This window comes from Vespa mandarinia, chromosome 2 (assembly GCF_050613455.1).
Source record: "Vespa mandarinia isolate Hongniang chromosome 2, ASM5061345v1, whole genome shotgun sequence".
Classification (NCBI taxonomy): Eukaryota; Metazoa; Arthropoda; class Insecta; order Hymenoptera; family Vespidae; genus Vespa; species Vespa mandarinia.
In genome coordinates, this window is record NC_140811.1 from 8,012,998 (window position 1) to 8,039,803 (window position 26,806).

At 31.1% G+C, this 26,806-nt stretch overlaps 1 protein-coding gene, 1 long non-coding RNA gene and 1 other non-coding gene across 5 annotated transcripts in view; 2 read left to right on the forward strand and 1 right to left on the reverse strand.

Annotated features, from left to right (window-relative positions):
• The window catches only part of Eif4g (eukaryotic translation initiation factor 4 gamma), a 26,443-nt gene extending 938 nt beyond the window's left edge, over positions 1 to 25,505 (forward strand). Inside the window, exons 3-26 of the mRNA XM_035888144.2 lie at positions 6,060 to 6,364; positions 6,452 to 6,700; positions 6,844 to 6,967; positions 7,042 to 7,215; positions 8,782 to 8,978; positions 9,529 to 10,696; positions 16,705 to 17,549; positions 17,635 to 17,736; positions 17,934 to 18,245; positions 18,352 to 18,576; positions 18,687 to 18,763; positions 18,853 to 19,012; positions 19,115 to 19,379; positions 19,613 to 19,710; positions 19,798 to 19,955; positions 20,188 to 20,240; positions 20,540 to 20,772; positions 21,366 to 21,538; positions 21,747 to 21,826; positions 22,061 to 22,287; positions 22,413 to 22,550; positions 22,651 to 22,726; positions 22,819 to 22,968; positions 23,059 to 25,505. Of these exons, the coding sequence (XP_035744037.2) occupies positions 6,060 to 6,364; positions 6,452 to 6,700; positions 6,844 to 6,967; positions 7,042 to 7,215; positions 8,782 to 8,978; positions 9,529 to 10,696; positions 16,705 to 17,549; positions 17,635 to 17,736; positions 17,934 to 18,245; positions 18,352 to 18,576; positions 18,687 to 18,763; positions 18,853 to 19,012; positions 19,115 to 19,379; positions 19,613 to 19,710; positions 19,798 to 19,955; positions 20,188 to 20,240; positions 20,540 to 20,772; positions 21,366 to 21,538; positions 21,747 to 21,826; positions 22,061 to 22,287; positions 22,413 to 22,550; positions 22,651 to 22,726; positions 22,819 to 22,968; positions 23,059 to 23,273 (5,804 nt within the window). The 3' untranslated portion in view covers positions 23,274 to 25,505. The remainder of the gene's footprint in view (positions 1 to 6,059; positions 6,365 to 6,451; positions 6,701 to 6,843; positions 6,968 to 7,041; positions 7,216 to 8,781; positions 8,979 to 9,528; positions 10,697 to 16,704; positions 17,550 to 17,634; positions 17,737 to 17,933; positions 18,246 to 18,351; positions 18,577 to 18,686; positions 18,764 to 18,852; positions 19,013 to 19,114; positions 19,380 to 19,612; positions 19,711 to 19,797; positions 19,956 to 20,187; positions 20,241 to 20,539; positions 20,773 to 21,365; positions 21,539 to 21,746; positions 21,827 to 22,060; positions 22,288 to 22,412; positions 22,551 to 22,650; positions 22,727 to 22,818; positions 22,969 to 23,058) is intronic.
• LOC118451507 (uncharacterized) lies at positions 3,197 to 5,588 on the reverse strand. Of its 3 annotated transcripts, none has more exons than XR_014983835.1 (3): positions 5,176 to 5,578; positions 4,750 to 5,011; positions 3,197 to 4,215 (listed from the first exon to the last, which is right to left on the reverse strand). It is a non-coding gene; the product is annotated as an uncharacterized LOC118451507 (long non-coding RNA). The 3 variants fall into 3 exon arrangements; XR_014983836.1 differs by having other exon boundaries at positions 4,916 to 5,011; positions 5,176 to 5,564; XR_004841112.2 differs by lacking the exon at positions 3,197 to 4,215 and having other exon boundaries at positions 4,835 to 5,011; positions 5,176 to 5,588.
• On the forward strand, positions 21,113 to 21,268 carry LOC146873184 (small nucleolar RNA SNORA53). Its single transcript, XR_014981896.1, has one exon. It is a non-coding gene; the product is annotated as a small nucleolar RNA SNORA53 (small nucleolar RNA).
• Positions 25,506 to 26,806: the final 1,301 nt, after the last annotated feature.

Below are 26,806 nucleotides of genomic sequence, written 5' to 3' on the forward strand. Positions count from 1 at the left end.
GGGAGAAAATCCTTCAAAGTGAAGACAATGTGTAGATATATATATAGATAGATAGATATATAGATAGATAGATTAATAGATAAATAGATAGAATTAGTAGTTGATCGTGCATTGATCTCAACTTTGTCAAATTGTAAACGTATGATGAAAAATGCGCTCCTTCTCCAGGTCGCTGACTTATTTCCTTTTACTCCTTCGAGATATTTTTTTTATAAATATGTTTACGAACTTATCACGAGTTATAGACAACGAATGCATTGCATCGATGAAGCTTTTTCGCCTGTTCCTTCCGGCATGTATATATATCCTTTTAATATCATCAAATTTTATGAAGGCAAAGAGTAATAATTACGGTGAACTAATTTTACTTTTCCCGGAAATAGGACACCGAGTTTTAATTCTACTTTTTAATAAATGATCGTGATGTGGTATATCAAAAAAAATTCGTTTTTCAAAACACAATAGACAAGTCGTAGTACCGTGAGCAATTTTTGTCTTCTCTACTGAGGAACTGAGTTAGTTAACGAGCGATAAAACGACGGTATTTCATCATGTTCACAAATGACAGACGACCTAACGGAATAAAGAACGGGCCATGGCCGCCACAGCAGTGTAATTAGGTTTCATCGTCGATTACGTTTAGAGATCATTGCCTTTAAATATGGTGGATTTTATTGACATTAATATCGAATAGTTCCTCGATTTTATTCGAACCATTGGTTCATTGTGATCTCTTGCTTCAAAATTAGATATAATCTATTGTCTCATCCATCTATTTTAATTTTATTAAAATTAATATAAATAATATATACACATAGGGAGGGAGGAAGGAAGGAGAGACTATGACTTTATAGTTAAACGATCGATAAATCTGCGACCGTTGCCTAAGCCAGGCCCAATCCAGACGTAGTGTTCCTTACCCCACCTACTTACCCGTGTGCTAGCTTGGCGTAACTTCCCCCACCTAAGGAATGTTCTCTCCTTGACGTTCAGCAGTGAGAACCAACCGTAGGAAGATGTAGTGGTGGGGATACGTGATAGTAGAAGTATCACGAGAGAATATCGTGGTAGGGATAAAGATACATATATCCCAGTTCGTGGTGTGAGAGTAGGCGCAAGCAGACATCGAGAAGTGTGGGAAAAACACCATGCGATTAGACAATTTTCATCTCTTTATATATATCCTGCTAATAAATACATTACGGAACAGTCAATGATACATTTGACAATGAAATCTTTAACGATTGTATATTGCTAGAAAATTATTTTTAATTTTGTATGATTTATTGAATTCAAATTTAGAAACTATAAATTACATACTTATCAGAATAATTGGGAATAGCCGGAAATTCTATTTTATTTTGGATGACATTCGCATGAATTTATTTTCCTGTTATTTTGTAACATGCCTTGATTCAAACCATTTACATATATTCTTTCATATTCTTCCCTTTCGTTCTTCGCCTAATGATAAATGTGCATGTTCTATTTATGCTGGCTGACCTAGACGTTTCTTAAATGCTCCATCATGGACATGTTGTTTGTTGACCAATGGATGCACCTTGGTTTTCCATCGTATTTTTGAAACATTTTGTTACTTCATTATTTCTCATTTTGTTATATTTTCTATCGTTGAATTTTATATTCGTATATGGTTTTTAGGAAATTGATACATATCGTCTTATGATACTGTATTGTGATGGCATAGTCTCAAATATTTGATTTGTCTACTAATAGAGAACGAATGTATACCAAGCCTGAGTTATTTTCGGGTATGCGGAGGGGTAGTTAATCTGACCTGGTGACCTATCTGTTCAGGAGTTGTACAGCTTGTCTCTATTTGCAGGCACACTGATGAGCTCAGGTCGTGCAAGAATGATTTGTCCATTCAATGAATCAAGATAAAGAGATGTGCGTTTTTATGTGTCTTCAAAGTGTTGAGTAATTTCAATAAGAGATCATGACGTTTTTTTACGTAGAGGAGTCAGTCGTCATAGGTTCTTTCAAATTTAACCGTTTGCTCAAATCAAACTGCTACTATGTAATAAAGGGAAAAGTATCGCTTCAGACGAAACATTTTCATTTGTTCATTTATACAATAATAATTCAAGAGGCCAGTGTAAGTTTGGCACTAATGTTTAGTCACATTGTTAGATCAGATTCGTAATAACTTGATCTTCTATACTCGAATCATGGATCATCACTTTCATTTGTTCAGATCATTGTATTCATCTATATATTTCTAGAATATATTAATAGAAATGGAAAATATGAATTTTACAAAATTGGAATTGCGTCTTAAGTGAACGGCTTTCGTATTTAACATCATGCCTCTAGTTTGTTTTACAATGAGATAATATCTGTTTATCCTTCTTTCGAAAAATCTTTTTCTTTCTTTTTATTTTTATTTATTTATTTTTTTCCTTTTAAGAACTTATGAAGTTCATTTTAATATCGATATATCTTAGAAGTTCCGTATATATGTCAGAGGTTTTAAGCGCCCTCATGCGGAGCTTGAAACAATTCGAAATATAGGTCAATCGATAAAATGCTTTTCGCCTTGTGCCATCGTGAAGGTGCATTCAATCCTTTCCCTTTTGCATGATACGTCTCGTCAGAACAACGACCAACCCTCTTTCGTCGTTCATTGTTCATTGTTCATTGTTGAATACTTATCTCGGTAAATCGTACGATAAGAATCCTAACGTACGATGAGAGGATTAATTTCAAATTTAACTTATAGAAAGAAATAAATCACATTTGATATCGCTTCCATGTCGTTCATAATAGAGTATATAGTTTGCAAAAATTTGTATTAACAGTAAACATCTTTCGATTCAACTTTTATAATTTGTAGATGTCTCATTATTAAATTGTATATAAATAAACATAATCACATGAATTATATTTTAAAGAGCTTGAAATTGTTCGCTTAAAGTCTACGGTCAGCAAGAGAGAAAAGTATACACTGTCCTTGTCTTCCGGTCAAACATTTGACATACTTTCGAAGCATCACAAACTTCTCTTCCTAGAGAGATCTCGAGCAAGATAAAACGAGTCGACCGAGTTGTCTAACTTTAAATGGATTCCAAGGATAAAATGAATATCCGTTTTGTAATAATTTAATTGTTTTACATACATACATACATACATACACACACACGCGCGCGCGTGTGTGTGTGTGTAGGAAGGGAGGGGGGAGAGAGAATTAAACGTATTGTACTATTTTACATAAAATATCAAATAGAGGACAACATTATCTTCATAGCAACATTGTCCAATTATAAAAATAATCGTATCAGATATTTTTTTCGTTTGTCAAACGTCTAACATAAAACGACAGAAGAAGCAAACAAGAATGACAACAATGTCGAAGATTAATTTAACCAACAATATCCAATTAGATGACTAAGGAGATGCATTTATACGGTTTTACGGTCGATATCACGTGGACGTCTACAAACCATGTGACTTTTTGGAATTAGCATAACGTTTACCTACGATTAATTATGTTTTTCCTTTCGTATAAGAATATTTTATTTATCTCGTGATTGTCTATAAATAAACCGATAATGAAATGAAAGAAGTGATAGAGAAGTGGGGAGAGAGAAAGTGATTCTTCAAAAAGTGCGAAGTCACATAAGAATGTATACACACGGTGTATTTAGTATGAGTCAAAGAACTTTAGCAATTTTTAATAAGAGGATATCACATTTCTTCGTTAATCTTTTAAAGGTTATCAAACATTTTTTTATTTCTTTTTTATTTTCATTTTTTTCATGAGAATCATTCGAAGATATTTTTTATTTCTTCTGTTTCATATTTTTTGTTCATATATTGTAACAAACGATGTTTTGCTTAAATTCCAATAGTTCTTTTTACATTTGATATTATTAATATCATATAGTATCTTTTATTTCCTTTTATTTTTGAGGTAGGTCGTAAGAGAAAAAGCGTTTGTTTTTGGTATTTTTGGCGGTGAAAAAATAGAGAATGGTCTTGGATAGTTACGCCCCTGATGTTCTCTCAGCGAAGTCTTTTGCGGCCTCGCCCCCCTTTCGCGGGCAATCAATGCATTCATGGAACTACAGATAGCAGCACCGCTCCGGTTCCTGCCCACATGTGCAAAGAAAGATGGCCGTCACTGAGGTCTGTCTGGTTGTTCCTTCCCTCGCGTACGTGCTACACTACCATCGTCTCGTGTAAGCGTGCGTTCTTAAAAAAGACGATTTATAAAAGTTATCTGCCACGTTGTTTCGAAGTGATACAATCAAAAAAAAAAAAAAAAAAAAAAAAAAAAAAAAAAAAAAAAGGTGAAACGCTTCGAAGAGGAGCATAGACGGTGAGAAAATAAGAAAAAGAGAAAGACAAGTTATCAAAAACGTCTGCTAATCTTTCTATCGTTTCTATTCTATATCTGCATGAAATCTTATCAATTTTTTTTTCCTCCTTTTCTTTATGGACGTATATATTGCTTTCGAGCAAAATAATTTTTGACAAAATTTATATGCCAGCTTTTTCTTATTTTATTATCCAAAGATTTTTCATAAAAAATATCTGGCCCTAATTTTTTTCGCAATCACATTTTCCTTTTGCGTTTATTATTTCGTTCGTCTGTCTTCTTTGTTATTAACGTGATTGACGCGACATAACGTACAGTATCCTCGTGAACAATGACAAACTAAGTCTAGGAAAACACGACGATGACGATGACGGTGACGTTGAAGTTGACGTATCCAGAAATGTTACCTAGCATAATTGCTTTCACAAGTAACTAGATTTATTACTTCAGCGACAGGTGCCTCGAGAAGTGAAAGATACATAATCATTGTAGTTTTCTTTTTTCTTTTTTTCCCTTAATTTTTCCACACACACACATTCATTCGTTGAAAAAATATGCTATAAAACATTTTACATGTGTTACTCTCTCGTTGGTAGAACAAAATACAGACGTTGAAATTAGTAAGAGTTTCTGCTTCGTCCATGTAATCGGATATTAACGACAATGCTCCTGCGAAAAAGAATGAAAGTGGGAAGTTAATTGTATTTTTTTTTTTCTTATTATTTATTTTTGTTATTATTATTATTATTATTATTATTATTATTATTATTATTATTATTGTTGTTGGTATTAGTATTAGTATGAACAAATTATCGACAGGAGAGTAATATTACCATATTTTATGTACGTGGAAAATCTTTGAGGTAAATTTTGTCATGCGCCTAAAATCAACACGTTTTTCAATCGTTTTACAATACTTAGTTTCTTCTGTTCTTCCTTCTCTTCAAGCACAGTTTAATCGTCAAACGTGAAACCACTTCGTGGCTTACAACCTTGAAGCCATGTTGCGCAATATACAATCAAGTATCGCGGTGTGTGTAGTGTCTAGCAAGTCTAGTTGTTGCGTATGCACGGAATATGGCGAGAGCTCGTTCATCGGAAAAATTCGTTTTACATCGTCATCGCAGAATGATGATAGCTCGTTCATGTGGACGCAATTTCTGAAATCGATGGTTTTTCGTGGCAAATTGGGTTTTAAACTTTGTATGCTCTTTTGATATTTTTATTTCTTTTTTCCTCAGTTTTCTTTTTCTTCTATTCTTCATCGTTAATTCGAAACTTCTTCACATTTCCATACGGTCATCTTCTATCACCTTTGTATTATCATCATTCGTGACATGAAAGAAGAATTAGATGAGTTTAGATGATTAGACCCGATGTATTAGATGATTTTTCTGCAATGCTTCCTTCCAATTTTTGTGAAATGCTGTGCATCAATGTGATATTTTTTATTGGATTGACACTAGGAGCGTGATTTATGCTGGTTGAAAATGACATTTTTTTTTTTTAAATAACACTTTTTACATGTCATTCTTTGAAATGTCGAAGTATGATTTAAATCTTTTAATATAAGTTTGAATTATTAATAGTAATGAAAGGAATAGTAAAATAAAAATTCCATATGGAAGAATATATCAATATTTCTGTGACATATTTCTTTTTGACTTTTCGTATATAAAACTACTTTTATAAAAAATATATATTTGTTTTGTTCTAGGATCAGAATTTCATGTTCCAACTCAAAACTACGGCGCCCAGCCAGGGGGGCAGGTGGGCGGGGGAGGGGGGAGTGTAGGTGTACCCGGGGGTAGAGGACCTCCACCACTTGGTGGCATACCAACGATAGGACAATCTACAGCAGGTATACCACCAGGAGGTCCAGCTGGTGGTCAAGCTCCTCCACAAGCACAAGCACCCGGTGTACAAACTCAGCAGAACCAAGGTCCGGCACCAACAACGACACCTCCAGTTCATACTCCCTCACCTCAGGAAATGGGAAAACAACCACATCTACAAGCACATGTATAATTTATATTGAAAGTTGATTAAAAATATATAGATCATCAATTAAACATCAATACATCACAGTAAATTGAATATATTTTTTAGAGTTATTATCCAGCTGCTCCGAGGCCACAGCAACCAAGAAATCTAAATCATAGAGGTGGGCAAGGGGGTAGTGGAAATCAAGTAGTAGGCATGCCAGGGGTAGGTGGAGGTGGCGGGCAACCACCTGTCATGTATACGACTGGCTTGACAGGTCAACCAGGGACAGTATTTGTCCCTAGTCATGTTGCTGGAATTCCAACTGGCCCTCATCAACAATCTGTATATCATATGAATAATCAGCTTATTCAAGTAAATATGAACTACTATTTATTATTTTTTTAATAAGAAAGTAACTTGAATTATATTTTGTGTTATGTATGATCATTTAAAGAATTTATATCAGATTTATAATAAGCAAATTAAATTAATAATTGTTTAACGTATTGTTACAGTTTTCCAGTGCACCTCAACGACATCAAGCTCAAAATCAATCTTTTTATCCTCCATATCAACCGCATGCCCTTTTAACACAAAATATTTATCCATACCAGCCTGGTCCAACACCTCAACCTGGCTGTAAGTATTACAAAATATTATCATTAGTGTAAATTTAAAGATATCAATAATGATCTATTTACCTTTTATTACAGTTTTTTATACATCGCCCACTGCACCATTGAGTTTAAATAGGTCAAGCGCAACCGCTGTTAGTGGTGGGGCTCAACATGTTGGAGGAGCGCTAGGTGGTGCCCAAGGAGCTACAATGGTACCACAAGGTACTCTTCAACAACCTACGCAACAACCTCAGCCTCTACCCCAAATAGGTACGTTTATTTAAGAAAATAAACAGAAAAAGGGGTGTGTATATTTGTGTAACCTAAAAAAAATACATATAAAGTTTAAATATGACATTGAAATTCAGTTTTGAAATTTTTCATAGAAGTTCACAAAATTAAATAAAACAGAAAATTAAGAAGGTAATAAAATTATGTAAACATCGAATGTCATAAAATGTCATTAAATTGAACGAAAAATTTTGGAAACATTTGATTTTTAAACTCTAGTAAATGTACTATATTACTAATGATATATACCCTTGAACATAAAATACTAGAAAGTTGGTTTATTATGGTTTTAACAATAGGAAAGTTATTTTAGGGTTGCGATTGTAAAGGTACGGTCAAAAAATATACCTGCAGTCAGGTAGAATATGAGTAATTCAAATATAACTTGGTGAGAGTATCTTGAAATTTTGTCAGTTCGTTAGAAGCTAGTGGTAAGAGAAGACGTCTTGTTCCGTTTGTGATTGAATTTAAAAGTGTTTGAACGTTAAATTATTTGCGAACGATGTTTGTTGTGAGTGGAATATACGGACTATATGGACTATATAATGGTAAACTTTTATAATACGTTACCGATATATAAAATATATTTTTCAAAATTATTTCGTACATACAACGAATGAAATATACATAATTATATTTCAAGCACATAAGAACAATGCTGTTACCTGTTTAAGAGTATAAATTATTATATTTAAAGCCTGTAAAGGACAATGCAATTATTAACGTTAACTTTTTACATTAGTAGTATTTTTTATCATAGATATCCTGTTGATTGGAATTTTTTTTTATTTGTAAAATAGGTAACATATGTGTAATTTCTTAGGAAATCATACTATTGTGGATTCTTGATCTAAAAGTTAGATTTCATTTATATTTCGTTTATAAGAATGTGTATATATAGTGCAATAAGATAAACTGTGTAGAATACACTTCCTAAACAACAGTAAACAGTAAAAGTGCTTTGTCAAGAATATGTTGACTTATTGTGATATTCCTAACAAAAGGATTATTCTGGACATTAATCGCAAAGAGTTAAATATTCGAATACATCATAGTACTTTTTACTTAGTCCTTATATTTTGAGTAATTTGAGATTAAGTGATCATGTCACAATAAAAATATATAAATTTGTTTACTTAATTTGTATAGTTGTTTATGGTTCACTAATTCCTAAAATGATCTTTTGAAAATCTGTTAGTATTGTGTTATATACATACGCTTTTTTTATATATCTACTTAAGACAAAAAATTAACTTAAATATATTACTCAATTCGTTTACTTAAATTAGTAATATTGTTCATTCTTATAGTATAACAAAATTATAATATTACGTTTTTTGTTGTTACGATTATTCGAAATCACATTGTTCATATATAAGAATATAATTAATGTATTATACATATAGTAATTTATAATTGTGCATTATAGTATCATGAAAAATAAATCGGAAGTTAAATAAAAAATATCAGCGAAATTGCATTAAAATAAATATATGTAGGAAATTTATAAATTAATAAGATGTGTTAATTTTTATCTTTTTTCAGATGTGTACTCGGGTTATAATGGCGGAGGTGCAACAGGAGCAAGTAGTTCAATTAGATCCAGAAGGCCAAGAGGAGAAAAGGCCATAACAGATATCGTTAATCCTAGTACGGGTAAAAATATTAGCCATGAAATCTATGACGATGATGCAACTGTCGAAAGTACAGAATCTAGTAATCGTGAAACACCTCAATTACAGGTGCGTTTATATTTCAATTACTTACCATAAGTAATTGGCTAAAGAAACAAAGTGAATTTTCTGTATTAATTATCATGAAATCTTAATAAAGAATAATGATTTTTTAGCCAATTGCTCGTGTTATATTTACGTTTATACCCGAGCCATGATTTGATCTCTAAAATTCTTACAAATTTACGTTATTTTTTTGCCTAATGAATTTGCATATGGAAAAGTAATGAATTTTCAATAGTGAGGATTAAAATATCAATGATTATGAATAAAATTTGGACAGAATTCAGTAGAGTAAAATAATAAAACAAAAAGCTTTTACTGTTTCTTTATATTCCGCACGTATATTTTATTTAATTGATTGCATATAAACATGGCAGAAAGGTAGAAGACGTAGAATAATATCTTGCACGTTTATTTGTTTCTTTTGTCGGTGATTTCTGTTCAAGTGGTAACAGTATGATTTGAGTTTGGGAAGAGTTTTTGGTTGTCTATTGCATAATTTTTAGCGCGTACTACGTCTCAGCCGTCTATCACGCAGATTTGGTGATTGTTACAGAATAGTAGCGGTGCAGAGGTGGTGGCCGATTTTGCGGCACGTGTTGCTAAAGCCGCAACCGAGAGTTCGGATTCCGGCTCACCGGTGCCGGCCGTTACCGCGCCAGAAACAACTTTCGTGTCACAAATCACGACACCAAGTTTATCGAATATTCAAACAAATTCTAACGATATAAACAGTCAGTGCAACAACAACAACGGTTTGGCCACACCGACGCAAAATATAAGCAAGGTGCACGCGTTGTGTAGTCAATCGTTAGATACGTCTAATAACGTTACTCAAATTGAAATAATTCCTACTTCGTCGGCACCATGTCCAGCGCCATCGGCCGCACCCTCATCCGTTTCATCCTCTACGCCTTTGGCTATTGTTTCCTCGTCTACTTCCATTTCCTCTCCTTCTTGCGCGATTAAATCGGCAGTGGAATCTAAACCATTGCAACTTCTCGCAAAAGAATTTCATCCTAGAGGAGAGAAAAAGACTGTAAGCAGCAGCGAGGAAACTGTAGCCGTAATCAATGTTGATACTATTCCTATACAGCCTGTCACTACGTTGGCTACTGCTACCGCTACGCCCGTAGTCGAACAAGAAACAAAGAATACCACGAGTCCTTCCTCGGTTAATGTTCAGACACCATCGGCGCCGCCGCAACATCATCAACAACAACATCATCACCACCATCAGCAGCAGCAACAACAACAACAACAACAACAACACCACCACCACCACCAGCAACAACTACCACCGCCAACACATCAATTACAACAACATTCTGCTCCGAATGTAACTGTACCAGAGATCAGCAAATCGTCCTCTACTCCACCCAGTGTTAATCCTACTATTGTGAGAGAACCATTTTCCAATCTTTCGAGCAAAACAACGTCGTCGAATTCTCCACCAAGGAGGAAATCTCAATCGCACCATGGCCAATCTAGTAACCCTATCACCGAACAGCTGTCTTCAAATACCAGGGAGCAAAAGGATAAAAAGAGAGAGAAAAGCGTTAGTTCTAGAGGTGCGACTCCAGCACCAGCACATAATCAACCTGATCATCATCATCATCATCATCATCATCAAAAAACGAATGGTGATGCTAGTGGAGATAAAACTGAGCAGGAGCCTATTGTGGTTGCCAGGAACGAACTTTTACAACATAAACAAAATGATGGTGAGTTTTTATTTTTAACTTGATCATTTTTCATCATTTCTTTAATTTATATAATTAATAATCATATATTTAGTAATTATTATCAGCAGTAGAGACTATTCCAAAATTGCTATCAAAAATACATCAATATTAATAATTATGTTTGTGAAGATCGTTTACGAATGGATCAATATGGCATACAACATACACCATTCATATAACAAACACGACAGCATATTTATTATTGCAGTAGATATAATATCATTTTTTCGTTATTTAAATTTCGAAGTAGGTTGTTGTATTTTCGAATAATATAAAAGTAATTTTCGTGAAATTTAACGTGGAATTAGTTTGGTCTATGGCTCCAAATTCTCTCTATCATTTCAATGTGAACGGGCTTTGTACTAAAAGATTTTGCGGATTCGGCGTTGTGCGCTGTGCCAAGCGTATCAACTACTCGCCCTCTGTTGGCAAGGTAGTTCCCTCAAGTGAATTATGTAGATGTCCGTGGTCGTCGTTGTCGTCGTATTGCAAGGTAGAAGAGTGAAAGTGGAATCGAACGGGAAGGAAAGAGAGAAGTAGAAAAAATGTAAAGAATATTTAGAGAGATATAGAGAGAAAATATGTTCGTTTAGAGAAGGTGAATAGATAGTAGAAGCGGGTGTGATATGGATTAATGACTTGTAAGTTTTTGAAATATGTGAGAGGAAAATTCAATGAACTTAACCTAAAAATCATGCGCCCGTCTTTAGTTCTTTGATACCGGTCGCGTGTACAGTTCGAAGGGGTAGTGAACTGCGTCGACATTAATAGAAAGAGAACGTTCTTCAACTTGTGCTGCATCGTGTTATTTCGCCTAACAATGAATATTTTAGAAATTTTCATAAGAATTTAATGTACGAATAACAATTTATATTTACTTTTATCGAGAAAAAAGATTTTTTTTTTAATGATGAGTATTGATATTACGTTTAATGTCTGAAAATATGTTCGTCGTGACATAGTGAATATTCTAATTAAAAGAATCATGTTTTTTTGTTCGTGTGCGTCGCGTAGTATAAATACAATGGCGAAAGTATACACATGATTCTTCGTCAACCGTATGGTTGGTTAATCATCAAAAAATGTTTTATTTGTCTCTCGTATATTTCATTGTAAAATCTCTTTGGAATGTATTATCGTATTGCATTTTTCATAATTAAACAAAAGTTTTTCGTATAAAAACTTGATTTCCATATTAGTATTAAATATAGTGGTGGTTCTATTTTAATCAAAATGGGAAACAAAAAGAAAGGTGAGTTTTTAACATTATTTCATACATTTTCAGAAATTTTTTTCAAATAAATAATGCAAGAAACATTAGTATATTCTAGTTCGAATCGATTAAATTTAAATAAATTTTACATTTTTGCTAATTAAAAAATACATAAAAAGGACAACCATTGTTAATATGGTAAATGATAATAATTTAAAATACAAAAAGTCATTAGCAAACATATTACGAGTAGTGTTCGATATATTTATTGATCATTTTTGTTTCTTTTGATTTGGAAATGTCTCAAGGAATTATTTCTCTTGAAATATTATACATAGGATTTCCCGCGCACACGTTTTCGTAAGAAAACTAGTAATTTAAAATCTGTTAATACAACGCGACACAAAGAGATGCGAGAAAGACTAGACTGGTTGGTCGCTGCGAAACTGGTTGACGACGAATTACGAGAACGCGCGGAACTTCCCGAATATGGCCGATAGGTAGAGTGTTGCTACGTTCGGTCGCTGGAGGGAGACGTTGGTGATTTGCTCTTCGAGCAGGCATCGAGTTCTTCCAGTAGCCGGCACGTGCTGTACCAGTCGGGTACGTTTCGTCTCGTTCTCCTGTTTCCTCTTCCTTTTTTTCCTTCTCCTTGTCCTCCTGTATCCATTTGTCCGTCCATTTGCTCGTTTATACATATACTCATTTTTCATTTTTAACCCGTAATATTTTCCAAGTTCTTTTTTCTTAGCAAGCTTTTGAACGGATTTCTACTTAAATTTGGAACTGGTCTTTACGTACTTCTATGTATTAAGAAATTTAACAATTGTACATATTTTTTTAATTTTTTGTGTTCTTTAATTTAATTACCGACTAGCGCCCTTTACACGCTTCTCACATTTTTTTCTTATATTCTTTGTTTTTTATTATTTTATTTTTTATTCCTTTTATGTATATTTATACGAATTTGAACAAATCTTTCAATCCTTTCTTTTAATCCTTGGAGAGAGAAAAGTGCGTTTATTGTACTTAACACGTGTCGCATTCATCGTACTTTTTAATACGAAGTAATTCAAAGCGGATGTGACGACATCAATGACGACAGAACAACCAGGCAAATTTCCGTCTTTACTCGAAATGTATGTACATATATATACACACCTATAATTTACTGTGAATGTGCATATACGTATACATCTGTTTATATTAAAATATATTTCTTCGGTTACTAGGCACATGTTCCTTTAATATATTATTTGTACGATCAAACCTAACCAAAAATGTCGCATCGACAACGTGGACCCGACATTTTGTTCTCGCCATGCCTTTTACTCGAAAGTACAGTGTGACGGTAGATGGTTAGCGAAACATATGCTCATTATAAAGGATTATACAAAAGAAAAAAGATCGTTATGTTTAATGGTGTTATCGAATAGATTACAGAAAAATCATGTTGAAAAATTTTTGATTATAAATTGTTTATATACGAGATCACGAGCGCAATTAAAACAACATGGCCGTTCGATCTCATGGGTTTGATTGGAATGATAATGGTTTAATCGTTTTTTTTTTTTTTTTTTTTTTTTGACTATAGTTTCTATTTTGAATAGTAGAATAAATAAAGAATTATTATGATAGATAATAGATTTTTTTAAATTAAAATGTATACTTTCTCAAGATACTAATTTTTTTTGTATAAATCATTTTTTTATTCGTAATTGTATTCCAAAAAAATGTACGTGTGAATCTTTCTAGATTCTTTTTAGATCTTTTTTCTTTTTTTTTTTCTTTTCATTTTTTTTCGTTTGACGTATCAAAAATAAGAAAAATTATGAATAATCGTGAATAAAATTTGTTGTTGTCAATGGTTACTTCGAATTTATTTCCAGACGTTTTCTCCGTCCGTCGTTCTCTTGTAAGAAAATCGCATGCGCCGTGAACGGTCTTTAGAACGCATGGGGTCATGGCCGGGAACGTATATCGAGTCACGCATACGCGTGGCTACGGTTAGAGGACCTCCGTTAAAGCCGTTTCACAAGAGCACGCATCGTGTCTGTGCAAAAAATACTTTGTCTTTCGGCGGTAACCTTGAAACTTCTCTAATCGCATAAAAGATTTACATAGTTCATTGGAAATGTTGCCTTTGTGATCCATGATCCATTTTTATATTCGTTACTTAGAAATATCATTCTAAAAACATTTTCTATTCTTTTTTTTTTTTTATTATTATATTTCATTTTTGTTCTTTCATAAATAACTTTTATATATATATTATATATATAATATATATAATTTATATATTTTATATATATATATATCAGTTTATGTACAGTTATATTACAAGGAGAAAAGATAAATAAATCGTATATAAATATTTGAAAAAATATTAGAAAAGTTAAATCGATAAATCAAAGGTCTGATTTTTCTTTACCGTACGGTTAAATCTTAGATATTAGAAATGTCAGGCTAATCGTTTTGTTCGTTCTATCTAATTCTGCGGAAAAATAAGAGATAGGTAGTAGTAAACAAAAAAGAAAAAAATTCTATCTCATGCGTGTACGTTCATTGCAATGCTCTTTTAAGATAGCTACCTCGACCTGCTTTTATAAAATCTTACTCAACTTACTTTCATGCATCGAATTAACTGGCACTTCGTGATCGATGCTTGCGCTACCAGGAACCATAATCGTATTCTCTGTTGTATTATGCGTTTTAAATAAATCAATGAATTATTCGCAATTTGTTACTAATCGGTTTTTTTTAGTACACTCGATATACACAGTATAATATTCTTTGTTCATTATAATTGGTGATATAGTTCGTAACAAAAGCTGGCTTATTAAATTTCTATAACTCAATTTTTATTACATAATATTACATTTAATAATTACATTTTTACGTATGTGCAAACACAAGTATACTCGTGACTGATTAACAGTGTGTTAAGTTTCTGTCAATAAAATGAAATAAAATTTTATTAAGTAGTTATGACTTTAACCTGCTGAACTTAGAGATGATGAGTTAACTCGTGACGAAGATTTAATTTTTCTTCTGATAAAATGAATAAATAACAATTTTCTGTTTCAATTCTTCTCCGGTTAACAGGGTGAAGTTATATGGATTTATAGAAAGTTAAAATTGTTGAAAAATGATCGAAATAGAATGACATAATTTTCGTTGCAATAAAAAGAAGCAGAATGACAATCATCATTTATATAATCTTCATCATTATTCTATGAATCACATAGATCCTTCAGAATTATGCTACGCGTAGGTTAGATTACATGTGTAAAATAGTCCTTAGTGCGCTTGCTCAGTCATACGACCGGCGAACAGAACTAATTTAAGAAATCCTATGTCGCGCGCTGTGGTGTGCGCCAGTTCACAGGTTAAAATAGATGCGTGAAAGCCGTACGGGGATACCTTCCAAGTGTTTTCCAAAGTGTTCTTTAGTTTCGTGCTAACATTCTGACAAGGATTCTTCTTAGTTTTTTAAACGATTATCATACAAGAGGGATTTTATAATAACGTAAAGCTATCAAATCATTTCGATTCAACGTGATATATACATATATCTATGTATATATATGTATATCTATATGCTTACATATATATATATATATCCAGTAGTGATAGTTAGGAAAATTTTGTGTATAGTCTAACGTATTTCCTATACTTTGTCTTTGTTTCTCATAGTATATTTTTTTATATAGCGAAATGAATCTTTTATTTTCCTGCAACGTTCTTACGGAAATCGTGAAGTCGTGTACTACCGTTTTTGGCTCGATCTTCGGTTTATAAATAAGTTTTAAATCGGTGTTCTTGTCTCTAAGAAGTGAGAGGAGTGAAACTTGAGTTTTGTGCCGTGGATTTAATATCGTGACACAATGTAATATTTATAATATACATGATATGTTTAATTAGATTGAATGAAAAATAACAATTTTATACTGTCGTTATAATGACGCGCGAATAAGAATAATTATAATCAAATTGTTTGGATTGTGGTAATTGTAAAAAAAGAAAAAAGAAAGCAAGAAAAATGAGTAGCAGAACTCGAGCGAGCAGTGGCTCGAGATCAAGAAGTCGCAATCGACGTGGTTCCAGGGATCATGGTACATTGAACCATCTTGCATGCGAGTGTACTTTTTTTGGCATTTTATAAAAAAAAAAAAAAAAAAAAAAAAAAAACTAAGGAACTGATTAATTGTCTTTATACTTCTTTATCTTGTTCTATTTTCTTTCTAAGTTTGTCATTTAAAAATATGTCCTTTACTGGAATGTCTCTATGTGCTGTGGAAAGAAAATTAAAGTTAAAAATGAATAAAATATGTAGTTTAAGAAATAGTAATGTATTATTATACCATTGTGTTCATATTTATTTTGAAACGGTGAATTGATTCGTGATATTAATCATTTTGAGTAAAGAAATAAAATAATGTTGCAAAATTAATGAGGAAATTCATAATGAATATATCATGAACTATTTTGTTAATGATTGAAACACATTTAAATAAAGATAAGTCCAAGTGTAGAAAGTCAAGCTATGTAGTGTACTCTGCTCTGTGTCTATAATTATCTTTGGCTGTTGGCCGGAATACTCACTTTTCTACCGCAGCCTGTGCACCACTTCTCAATGGTGCTGCTGTTGCAATAAGTAACAGTTTTCTAATGACAATGAAAATGATGTCTTATTGTAGCAAATCTTTTTCTATGTCCATGTAAAAGAAAATCATGATTTAATAAAATGTTTCTGTATCTTTTTTATTTTAAGGTAAAGCAATGCAAAAGCAAAAGAGCAAAAATAAGCTCAAACCTCGCGAGCTTAATCGAAAAGGAGCTGAAAAAGAAGGCACAGATATGGATGCATTTGTCAATACAGTTCCAATTAATAAACCAGAAGTGAAACAAATAGATAATAAAGAAACTATACCGATAAAAGATAACAAGGAACAATCTACTAGAGAAATGACAAAAGAAATTAAAGAAAAAGATGAGTCTTTTAACTCTCACTACTACGAGTCTTTTAAGGAAAAAGAAGCAGCAACTGCTGTCCATCCCAAAGTGGAGAAACATGTGATTCCGGATATAGTTAAGGAAAATGATCCTGTTCAAACTCCTATTATTGAGAAGTTAAAAAGTGAAAAAGAGATAACTAAAGAAATATCTTCAAAGATAGAAGATAATTCACAAATTCTAAAATCTCAAAATACGTGTAGTAGTGCCCAAATGAAGTCAGTTCCTAATAATGATGTTGTTGATCATGCAATTGTTAAGGAGGATGTTGATTTAGAAACAATAATAGCGCAGAAGAACGAAGAAAATACGAAAATTTCTGCGTTTCAAGCATCTAGCGAAGAAAAGATTCCATCTGTGCTAACAATGGAAAAATCAAACGAACAGAGTGAACCTCAATCTCCAACAACAGACATTGCTGTATCAAAAAGTTCTATACCACTAAAATATACATATAAGGACGATCAATGGAGTCCGATAAATAAGAGTGGTAAAAAAGTTTATGATCGTGAATTTTTAATACGACTTCAAGATGACCCAAATAGTAAAATTAAGCCAAACAATCTACCAGATTTAGAAGTCGTTTTAAAAGATAATACAAAGGTAAAAATAGTCATGATTATAATACTATTTTCGTATATTATTGTTAAAATCATGTATTCCTATGTTACGTATTTTTTCTTTATAGATTCGCAGTACAATGGATTTCAGATCATTTAAAGACACAAGTATAAGCAGGCCAGAATCGTTATTCCCTGTATTTGTGAAATCAGGACTTGCACGTGGTGTGGTAAGTAATAAGAATAATAAATATTACAAATGCAACAATATAGAAATAATAATGATGAATTATTAAAGAATGAAAGTAGTGATCTGAATAAGTCTGATGAAAAATTTTCATTTACTGAGTGGACAAATATGTATTATGTTATATAATATATTCAATGATTTGTTTAGTTAAAATAAAAATTGTTTTCTTATATGTAGCCACCTACAAATCGAAAAAGTCATCCTTCAGGGAAATCAAAGCCAACTAAACCAAATGTTATTCATGTCTCTCTATCTCTTAGAGAAGATGTAAAATTGAGAGAGACAGAGAATGCATGGCGTCCTACTAGAATGAAGCAACTTGATTTAAGCGAGGAAGATGCTAAAACAGAAGCATTGTATAAGCGTGTTCGTAGTGTTCTAAATAAACTTACCCCACAGAAATTTAATACTTTAATTGACCAAGTTAGGTCATTAACAATTGATACACAAGAAAGATTTCAAGGTGTAATCAACTTAGTTTTTGAGAAGGTAATATTTCAATTATACGTAATATAATATAATGAATTATTATTAAGCATTAGTAAAACAGATAGGAATTATTTATTTATTTATTTATTTATTTATTTATTTTCAGGCTGTCGATGAACCTAGCTTTTCAGTTGCATACGCATTAATGTGTAAGGAACTTGCTTTAATGGAGGCATCTGGCGGTGATAAAAGTGCAGGAAAGCAAGCAGAAAGTTCTGTTACTTTTAGGAAACTGATTATCAGTCGATGCCAAAAAGAATTTGAGAAGAATCCAATTGATGAAGTTTCGAGAGCAAGTAAAACTAAAGAAATAGAAGAATGTAACGATCCTGTACGTTAATAAACATATTGTTTAATTTAACAAAAATATCCCTAATATATCTTGATTTTTTAAATCTGAATTTTATTTTATATTTGCATTTTTTCCCCCTTTTTTTTTAGGAAAAGAAAAAGGATTTGCAGTTACAGCTTGAAGAGGAGGAACGTAGGATACGTATCAAATCTGTAGGAAATATTCGGTAAGTCATTTATAATCATAATGAGTAAAATTATTATATAATTAGGAATTTTAAAAAATATTTTCTCATCCGTTTCTATTCGTTTGTAGATTTATCGGTGAACTTTATAAGCAAGGAATGTTAACAACGGGCATTATGCATCGTTGTATAAATCATTTATTAGATCAAAATGATGAAGATAGTCTTGAGTGTTTATGTAAGCTATTAACAACCATTGGAAAAGATTTAGAATCCAAGGGGAAATATGATGTGAGTGGATACTTTTTCTCTTCGCGATTACAAATTAATTTCATGAGAAAAAAATATATCTACATATACATATATAATTTTTTCAAATAATTATTTCAATAGGAAATGCAAGAGTATTTTAGCAAGATGCAAGATATTGTTGGACGTCGTGGACATGGTAAAATAAGCTCTAGAATTCGTTTTATGCTACAAGATGTTATAGATTTGAGAGCTAATAAATGGATTCCAAGGAGAGACGATAGTAATCCAAAAACGATAGATCAAATTCAAAAAGAAGTTGAATCCGAAAGACTGGATACTCAACTTACTAATGCACCATTGAACACATCTAGAAAAGATGACCGCAATGCTGATAGAAAAAGAAATCGTAAGTTTGAATACATTTAATTTGTGATGTTAGATTTTAATAAAATGTAATAAAAAATATAGTGATTAGCAATAAAACCGGTATTATGGTATAAATATTTTTGTCTGGACTAGAGTTTCTGGTATAAAAATGAATGAATATGTATGTTATATCCTGATATTGGTAATTGGAATGATACAATAATATAATGTAATTTTAAATGAACATTAGGTCTTTACAATCTTATATTATAGGAGGATTTGGGCCTGCAGATGAAGGTGGATGGAGTCAACCTGTAGGTAGAACAAGACAAACCTATTCTGTTGAAACAGCAAAATTAAGGCAGAAAACTGTAAGTGAGGGATACATCAAAATAAAGTTTACTGTAATATTAAGTCAATAAGAGGTAGAATTTTCGAATGAATAATATTTTTTTTAGACTCCTGTGGATGATTTAATATTGGGTAGTAGGAACGTGTATATGTGGAAAACTTCCGCAAATAACGCTAAGACAATAAATTCTAATAAATTCGCATGTCTCGAAAATATTACTGCCATAGAACAGGATAGGAGAATGCCACCACTTCAACTTTCTGGGTATATATATATATATATATGTATATATTATATATTTCTTTTTCATATTTTATTTTTGTTTATTAATATGTAGAATGTGATGATCCCTCATAACAGACTAGAGTTTCTGAATCTTCTACTCTTTATATGATTTTAAAATTTATTCTGAAATTGTATTATTTCTAAATATATATTTTGAAAGTTTATTGTTCAATCATATTCAGAATATTTTCTTTTTTTATGTATATATTAGATCGAGATCAACTGGACCTAGGGATTATGGACGTGACTACAAATCCCCTTACGGTATGTGTCCAAAAATTGTTATAGATGTTTTTGATATTTATATATTTTTTAATATAAATATGTTTTTGATTATTATAATGAGAATTATTATAAAGCTAAAATGTTAGCATACGTTTTTGAATCTGACTTATTTATACTTATTATTTAATATGATGAGAAATTTATTTTTTTTAGAAAAATCTATATGAGATTTGGTGTTAATACTTATAGCCAAAAGGATACTGAGTTTATATATAAAACGATTAATTATAAATATAATTAAAAAACAGTTATTTTAATCGTTTATATATTTATTATAGACGGTAGGAGTTCTCGAAACGGTAGCCATCAATTAACCAGCGGTGCATCGTCAAGTAGAGAGAGCTCATTGTTAGATAATTCTCAAACTCAAAATGTGTCGATGCCAACACAGTCTCTGAAGTCTACATCACAATCTGTGTCTAGTGGACTGAAGGCTCCGTTGTCAGAAGAAGCGTTTACGAAAGCGTTTAATTCTACACTGAAGGATTATTTAAGAGAACACATTTTAGAGGTAAGTTCGTATTCAATCGCTTAAGAACAATATTTTATTACTTCTATGTGATTATGAGTCAGTGATTATAAAAACGGTCTAAGTTATTTGAGATATTAAAAATTATATTTTGTTATATGCTATTCTTAACATTTTTAAATTACATAAAAGAATTATTTTTGAAGAAAAAATATACTTTTTCTATGCTTTTTGTTATTATAAAAAAATACAAAGAAAATAAAAACCATTTTTAAATCATTCAAATAAATATTAATCAAGACGAAAAATATGACTTAAACTTCACACTGTGATAATCATCGGCTTATATGATATTTTTCTTCATTTCTTAACGCTCCAACTATGCATACCCCTTAGATCCATCTCTTTTTTATCTTAGGAGATGCTTGAGTCATTGGTGTGCTATATTATGCAATACCTTCTCTTTAATCCATCATAATAACAATGTAAATTTACTTTATTATAATTTCGTTACTATGCATATTAAAGAGAGGACAGATTATTATAACATTTTAATACATTTGATTATGTTCAATTTTATTTGTTCATAATCACAAGCAAGTATTAATATTCTATTTTATTGTGTATTTTTACAGAATGCTATCTCTGATGTAAGCCAGATTTTTGATAATACTACGTTTACAAAGTTCGTGCGTGAGTCAATTAACTTTGTTCTTGAAAAATCTCCCGCTGAACGAGAACGAGTTTCACGACTTATGTCACAATTGATTACACGAAATATTTTACCCTTACAACATTTGAAAGCAGGGTGAGTATTACGACTATTTGTGTTCTAAATATTTTCTTCTTTCTTTCCATATTCAAATGAATAAAAGTGATGATATTCATTTCGAGAAAAGATGCCTTCTATCTTGATGTTATTTTTATAGCCAAAAGGATACTGAAATTTATACCTTATTTAGACCCAATACCTATCTGTAAGCATTCAAAAATTTACAAATGTGATTATTTCGTAGGTTCAGCGAAGTTCTAGAATTCATAGATGATTTAATCATTGATATTCCGAAGATTTGGACTTACCTTGCAGAAATATTAAGTAAGTATTATTCCTCATCAAACTATGTCTTTATTTATTAGTGTTGTTATTTCACAGTATATGAACATAACATCTGATTTATGTAAAAATTTTTATGATGACCTCATATAATATCATAGGATATACCATGCGGAATTTTATAGCTCAACAGGCCTGAATTTTAATGGAATTAAAATTCATTAATATGGTAAAATATATTCTGTTATCATCTTGGATATTTATTCTTCTTTTCAGCTCATCCAATAAAAGACGAAGTAATGCCATTATCTGAAATGGGCAGTATATTTATAAGTTTAAAAAGTCAAGGTGGTGCAGGAAAACTTCTCGGAGAGTTACTAGCGAAATTATCCCAAGAAAAAGGATCCAAATGGATTGCAGATAAATGGGACCAAAGCAGACTTGCATTGAATGATATTATCGACCCGGAAAGAGAGAACATTGAGAAGATTGCTAAGGAATATGTAAGATTTTCCATTGCAACTTCATTTATTATTTTCTTATAATTTATCCTAAATACGAATATTATTTTCACTTATTATTATTATTATTATTATTTTTTTTTTTTTGTTATTATTATTTCTTGTAGCACTTAGAATTCCTAATTGGAGATTATAATAGTGCCAAAAGCTCTAGCAGTGATGAGCTTAGTTTACAACAGATTCACGAACAACTTAAAAGGCTTATGGAAGAGAATACTTTTGATGAAATAAGTAGTTGGATAACGGTAAATATTTTTATAAGATTGCAAAATATATCCTGTTTGGGATATGAAGTTTGTGTTTATGACATAGAAAAATTAACATGTATTTTTTTATTTATTACAGGAAAATGTTGGTAGTAGAGTTAAAGATCCTAAATTCATAAGGATATTGATGACTGCCATTTTAGAAACGTCCATAGGTATATATTGTTAAAATTTTAATATCTAACGACTATTACAAAAAAAGTTATTTGATTTCTTCATTTTTATAACTAATATATTATTTTTGTAGTACCGTTTAATGAAATGTGGAAGTTAAATGAACACATATTCAGCGATTTGCAATTATTAATTCATCGATTCGTCGATACCGATGAAGTACTAGAATTGCAATGTCTTTATGCTATTCAAGCATATATGACGAAACTCGAGTTTCCATGTGGTAAGTTTAGTTTTGTTGTTATAATCGTAAAGTATCTTGTAATATTAAAAAAAACACAAGTAATCAATAATAATGTTCTATGTTTAATAGGTATACTAAGGAACATAATAAACAAATTGTCAGGGGACAATATTATTTCCTCTGATGCATTCTTGGCATGGCAAAAAGGTGAAGATCCGGCAGAACATGAAGGCCATAGTGTAGCTATCATGACGCTGACGGCGTTCTTCATTTCTTTACAAGAAGCCGAGGACAGTTCCAGTGTCGAAGACGGCCCAAGCAATGTGAACTCCGATACCTTTTGACGGTGCATCGTTTTAGAAGGAATACGAGCTGGGCACTTTTTATTCGAATAAAAGATAAATAAACAATTATTTACAGATAATACAAGTTCTTCAAATAACTGTTATTTTGATAGTTATTTGAAATAACGGTCTTATCTAAACTAATTTTCACAAAAAATCAAATAACGCGAGAGATTTCAAATAATCATCGTCAATTATTCAATTAATTGATTAGGAAAACGCGATAGTATTTTTCCAGTTTATTTTTATTTATTTATTTTTTTTTGCCTTATTTAAACTTTAAACCATTTCAATGAATTATATATATTAATTATCTTGCATTTATCTCTGTATCATAATTAATAATTAATCTTTATCTTCATTATGTATAGCGTATTTCAAATATAGTCATTATGTATCCGTTTGTATTTGACAATCTTTTATTTTCTGGCTTTGATATTGTACCATGAAAATCTAGACTATATATATATTTTATATATACTCGCGCACAATTACACTCAATCGTTTTTCAGCATTTTCTATTTAAATAAAAAAAATAATAAAAAAATAAAAAAAAAATAAAAAAAAATAAAAAATAATAAAAAATAAAAAAAAAGAATTGCACTATTAATCCTCATAATTTGCAACGCGAAAATTTTTTAAATCTTTTTAGTACAGTAGTCTTTTTATTAAATCTTATTAAATCTTTTCAATAGTCCAAAGTTCTTTTCAGAGCTAAACATTTTAGAGATAACTAATTAATAAAATGAAAAATCTCAAATAATCGTTATTATTATAAAAATTCAAAATATTGTGTTTAAATATAAATTTATGATTTAATAACTAATTTTACTATTAAAAAGAATCACTTTCTTTTATTATTAAATAATTTTACCAAATGATTTAGTTATCTATTATTTGTTTGGATATTAAAATGAATCAGGCATTAATCTTTTTAAGATTAAAAGAGATTTTTATATTTTTAATAACAATATAAATTAATATTATTTATGTATGTATTGCTGATAGAGTAAGATCCAAACATCGTTACTATTTCGATCCGTTTGTATGACACATGTATATAGAAGACAAATCATTGAAATCTATGCAAGATAATGATTATATATAATTCATTGAAATGGTTCATTGTTGAAATAAATAAAGAATAAAAATAAATGAATAAAAATAAGCTGAGAAAATATTCACGTGTTTTTTACAATATCTCGCAAAGTGTTTCTGAAATATGTCGATCACTCACAATGGAACTGAAAATATGTTATCTCATTACCGAAATCAGAAACCTGTACGAGTTGTGTTATATTTCTATTTACACCAAACAAACAAAGAAATGCCGCAAAAGCAACCAAAGTGCTACACAAGATTTAGATAACAAATTAAAGAAAAAAAAACCAGATACGAGTGGGTCAATTTTAAGTGATGAAAATTTCGAAGATTACGAAGCTCTGATGATAGATGATCAAGTCTGATGATATGAGTATTGTGGTTCTTCCTATTATTATAAACGAACGTACACATACACAGAATTAATAATTTATATCTTTGCAAATAAAGAACGTATCGTAAGAAGAAGAAAAAGAAGAAAGAAGACGAAGAGAGCAGTTCAAACACGGTAGGACGAAAAAAAAAATTAAAAAAGTGAATAAAAAGATACATAAAAAAGTGAATAAAAAGATACATAAAAAAAGTTTAGAACTTATAGCCTAGGAAAGTGTACCGAAAAAATATAATGGAAGAAGATGATATAAGTGGTGTGCATATTAAGGCGCTATTTTTTAACACTAGCTATTTACAATCTTTAAAAGAGAGCAAAGTGTAGTGTATGGGAATGAATCATTTGTGCATGTATCTATGTGACACACACAACACAGGTGCCGCTGGGAATTGTATAAAATTATTACTTATATCGATTATAATGATACAATGTGCAAACTGATTTTCTCATTAAAATATACCTTATTCGTATAAAAAGAAAAGTAGAATGAATCGGCTGACTTGAACTTATACATAATAATAATTACATTGGAATGATTATTCAAAACGAAAATACGTATGTTTTGTCAATATTGTTGTCTGCTTACATCTTGTCTATATCTGTATGCGAGAAAAGCGTGATTGCTTCAAGACACAGTCGAGATGGATATATACTTAATAACGAGAGAAAAAAAAACAAGAAAATCGAATGTGCTTTTCCATTCCTAAAAAAGAAAAAAAATATAGTTTATTTTAAATCAGTTTTCTACGATTTGACTTTCTTAAATATGTGCACGTTCAAACGAAAGGACGTGAGACTATAACTTTAATTATCTTAGGATATATATATATATATATATATAGTACGAATAATCGAATGTTCATATAATTAAATACGTTGTACATAATACTTCGCTGGAAATATAATTCCACGAATGATGATTGCACGCATCAGAGAGAGAGAGAGAGAGAGAGAGAGAGAGAGAGAGAGAGAGAGAGAGAGAGAGAGAGAGAGAGAGAGAGAGAGAGAGAGAGAAAGAAAGAAAGAAAGAGAGAGAGAGAGAGAGAGAGAAAGAGAGAGATGTTTAATATTAAGAACGGCAGTAATTGTCATTGTTAACGATATATATATATATATAAAGAAAAAACAACAAGGATTATGTTCTATTTGTCATTTATAGTGTTTCAAACGAATACAATATCCCTTTTTCGCATGGCGGTACTCTTATAAGTTGATTTTTATTTTGCCAATGTATAACTTTGTGTATGAGGACCGCGCATGCGTAATTGTTATAAATTAATCATTTTTGGCGATTTTTTCTCTTCCTTTTTTTTTTTTTAAATATAATGTTAATACGTTTTCCATAGATAGATATATTATATAGAAAATAATCATAATTTGTTTGTTACCGTTAAAAATTGAAAAAAGGACGCGAGAGGGGGAGAGAGAGAGAGTATGAAAGTGAAATGAAAGATGCGATTCTTGCTCTTGTTTTCTTTTTCTTTTTTCTTTTTTTCTTGTCCTGCTGTATAAACAATTAACGAATGAAACGAAGAAACGAAGCGAGTGCAAAAACGATCGACAAGAAATTAGTATGATTAAAACTCTGATACACATGTCTCTCCTTGAATGAACACATTCTACTTTACATAGCAGAATGTATCGTTTGACGAGATGAAAATGTATAATGCACTTTGAAAAAGAGAGAAAGAGAGAACGATAGATAAATAAAATTACACTAATTTATAATTAATTAAAATAATAAAAACGCGTTGTAAAAAACGCGTGGATAAGTGAATGCTCCGAGAGAGAGAAAGAGAGGAGGGAGAGCGAGAAAAGAAATGAAAAGGGAGCGGGGAGGTTATCAGTGTAAATAAATAAGTAAATAAATAAATAAATAAATAATGTAAGTGCAGATTGGGCAGATTATAGGCAGGAGATTAGTAGGAATACTATGGTCTTTCGTACATTGTATACATGTAATGAGACCATTGTGCTATAAAAAGTAATCTATGATGAACACGTGCGTATAAAACATGTGTACTTACGTACATATTTACAC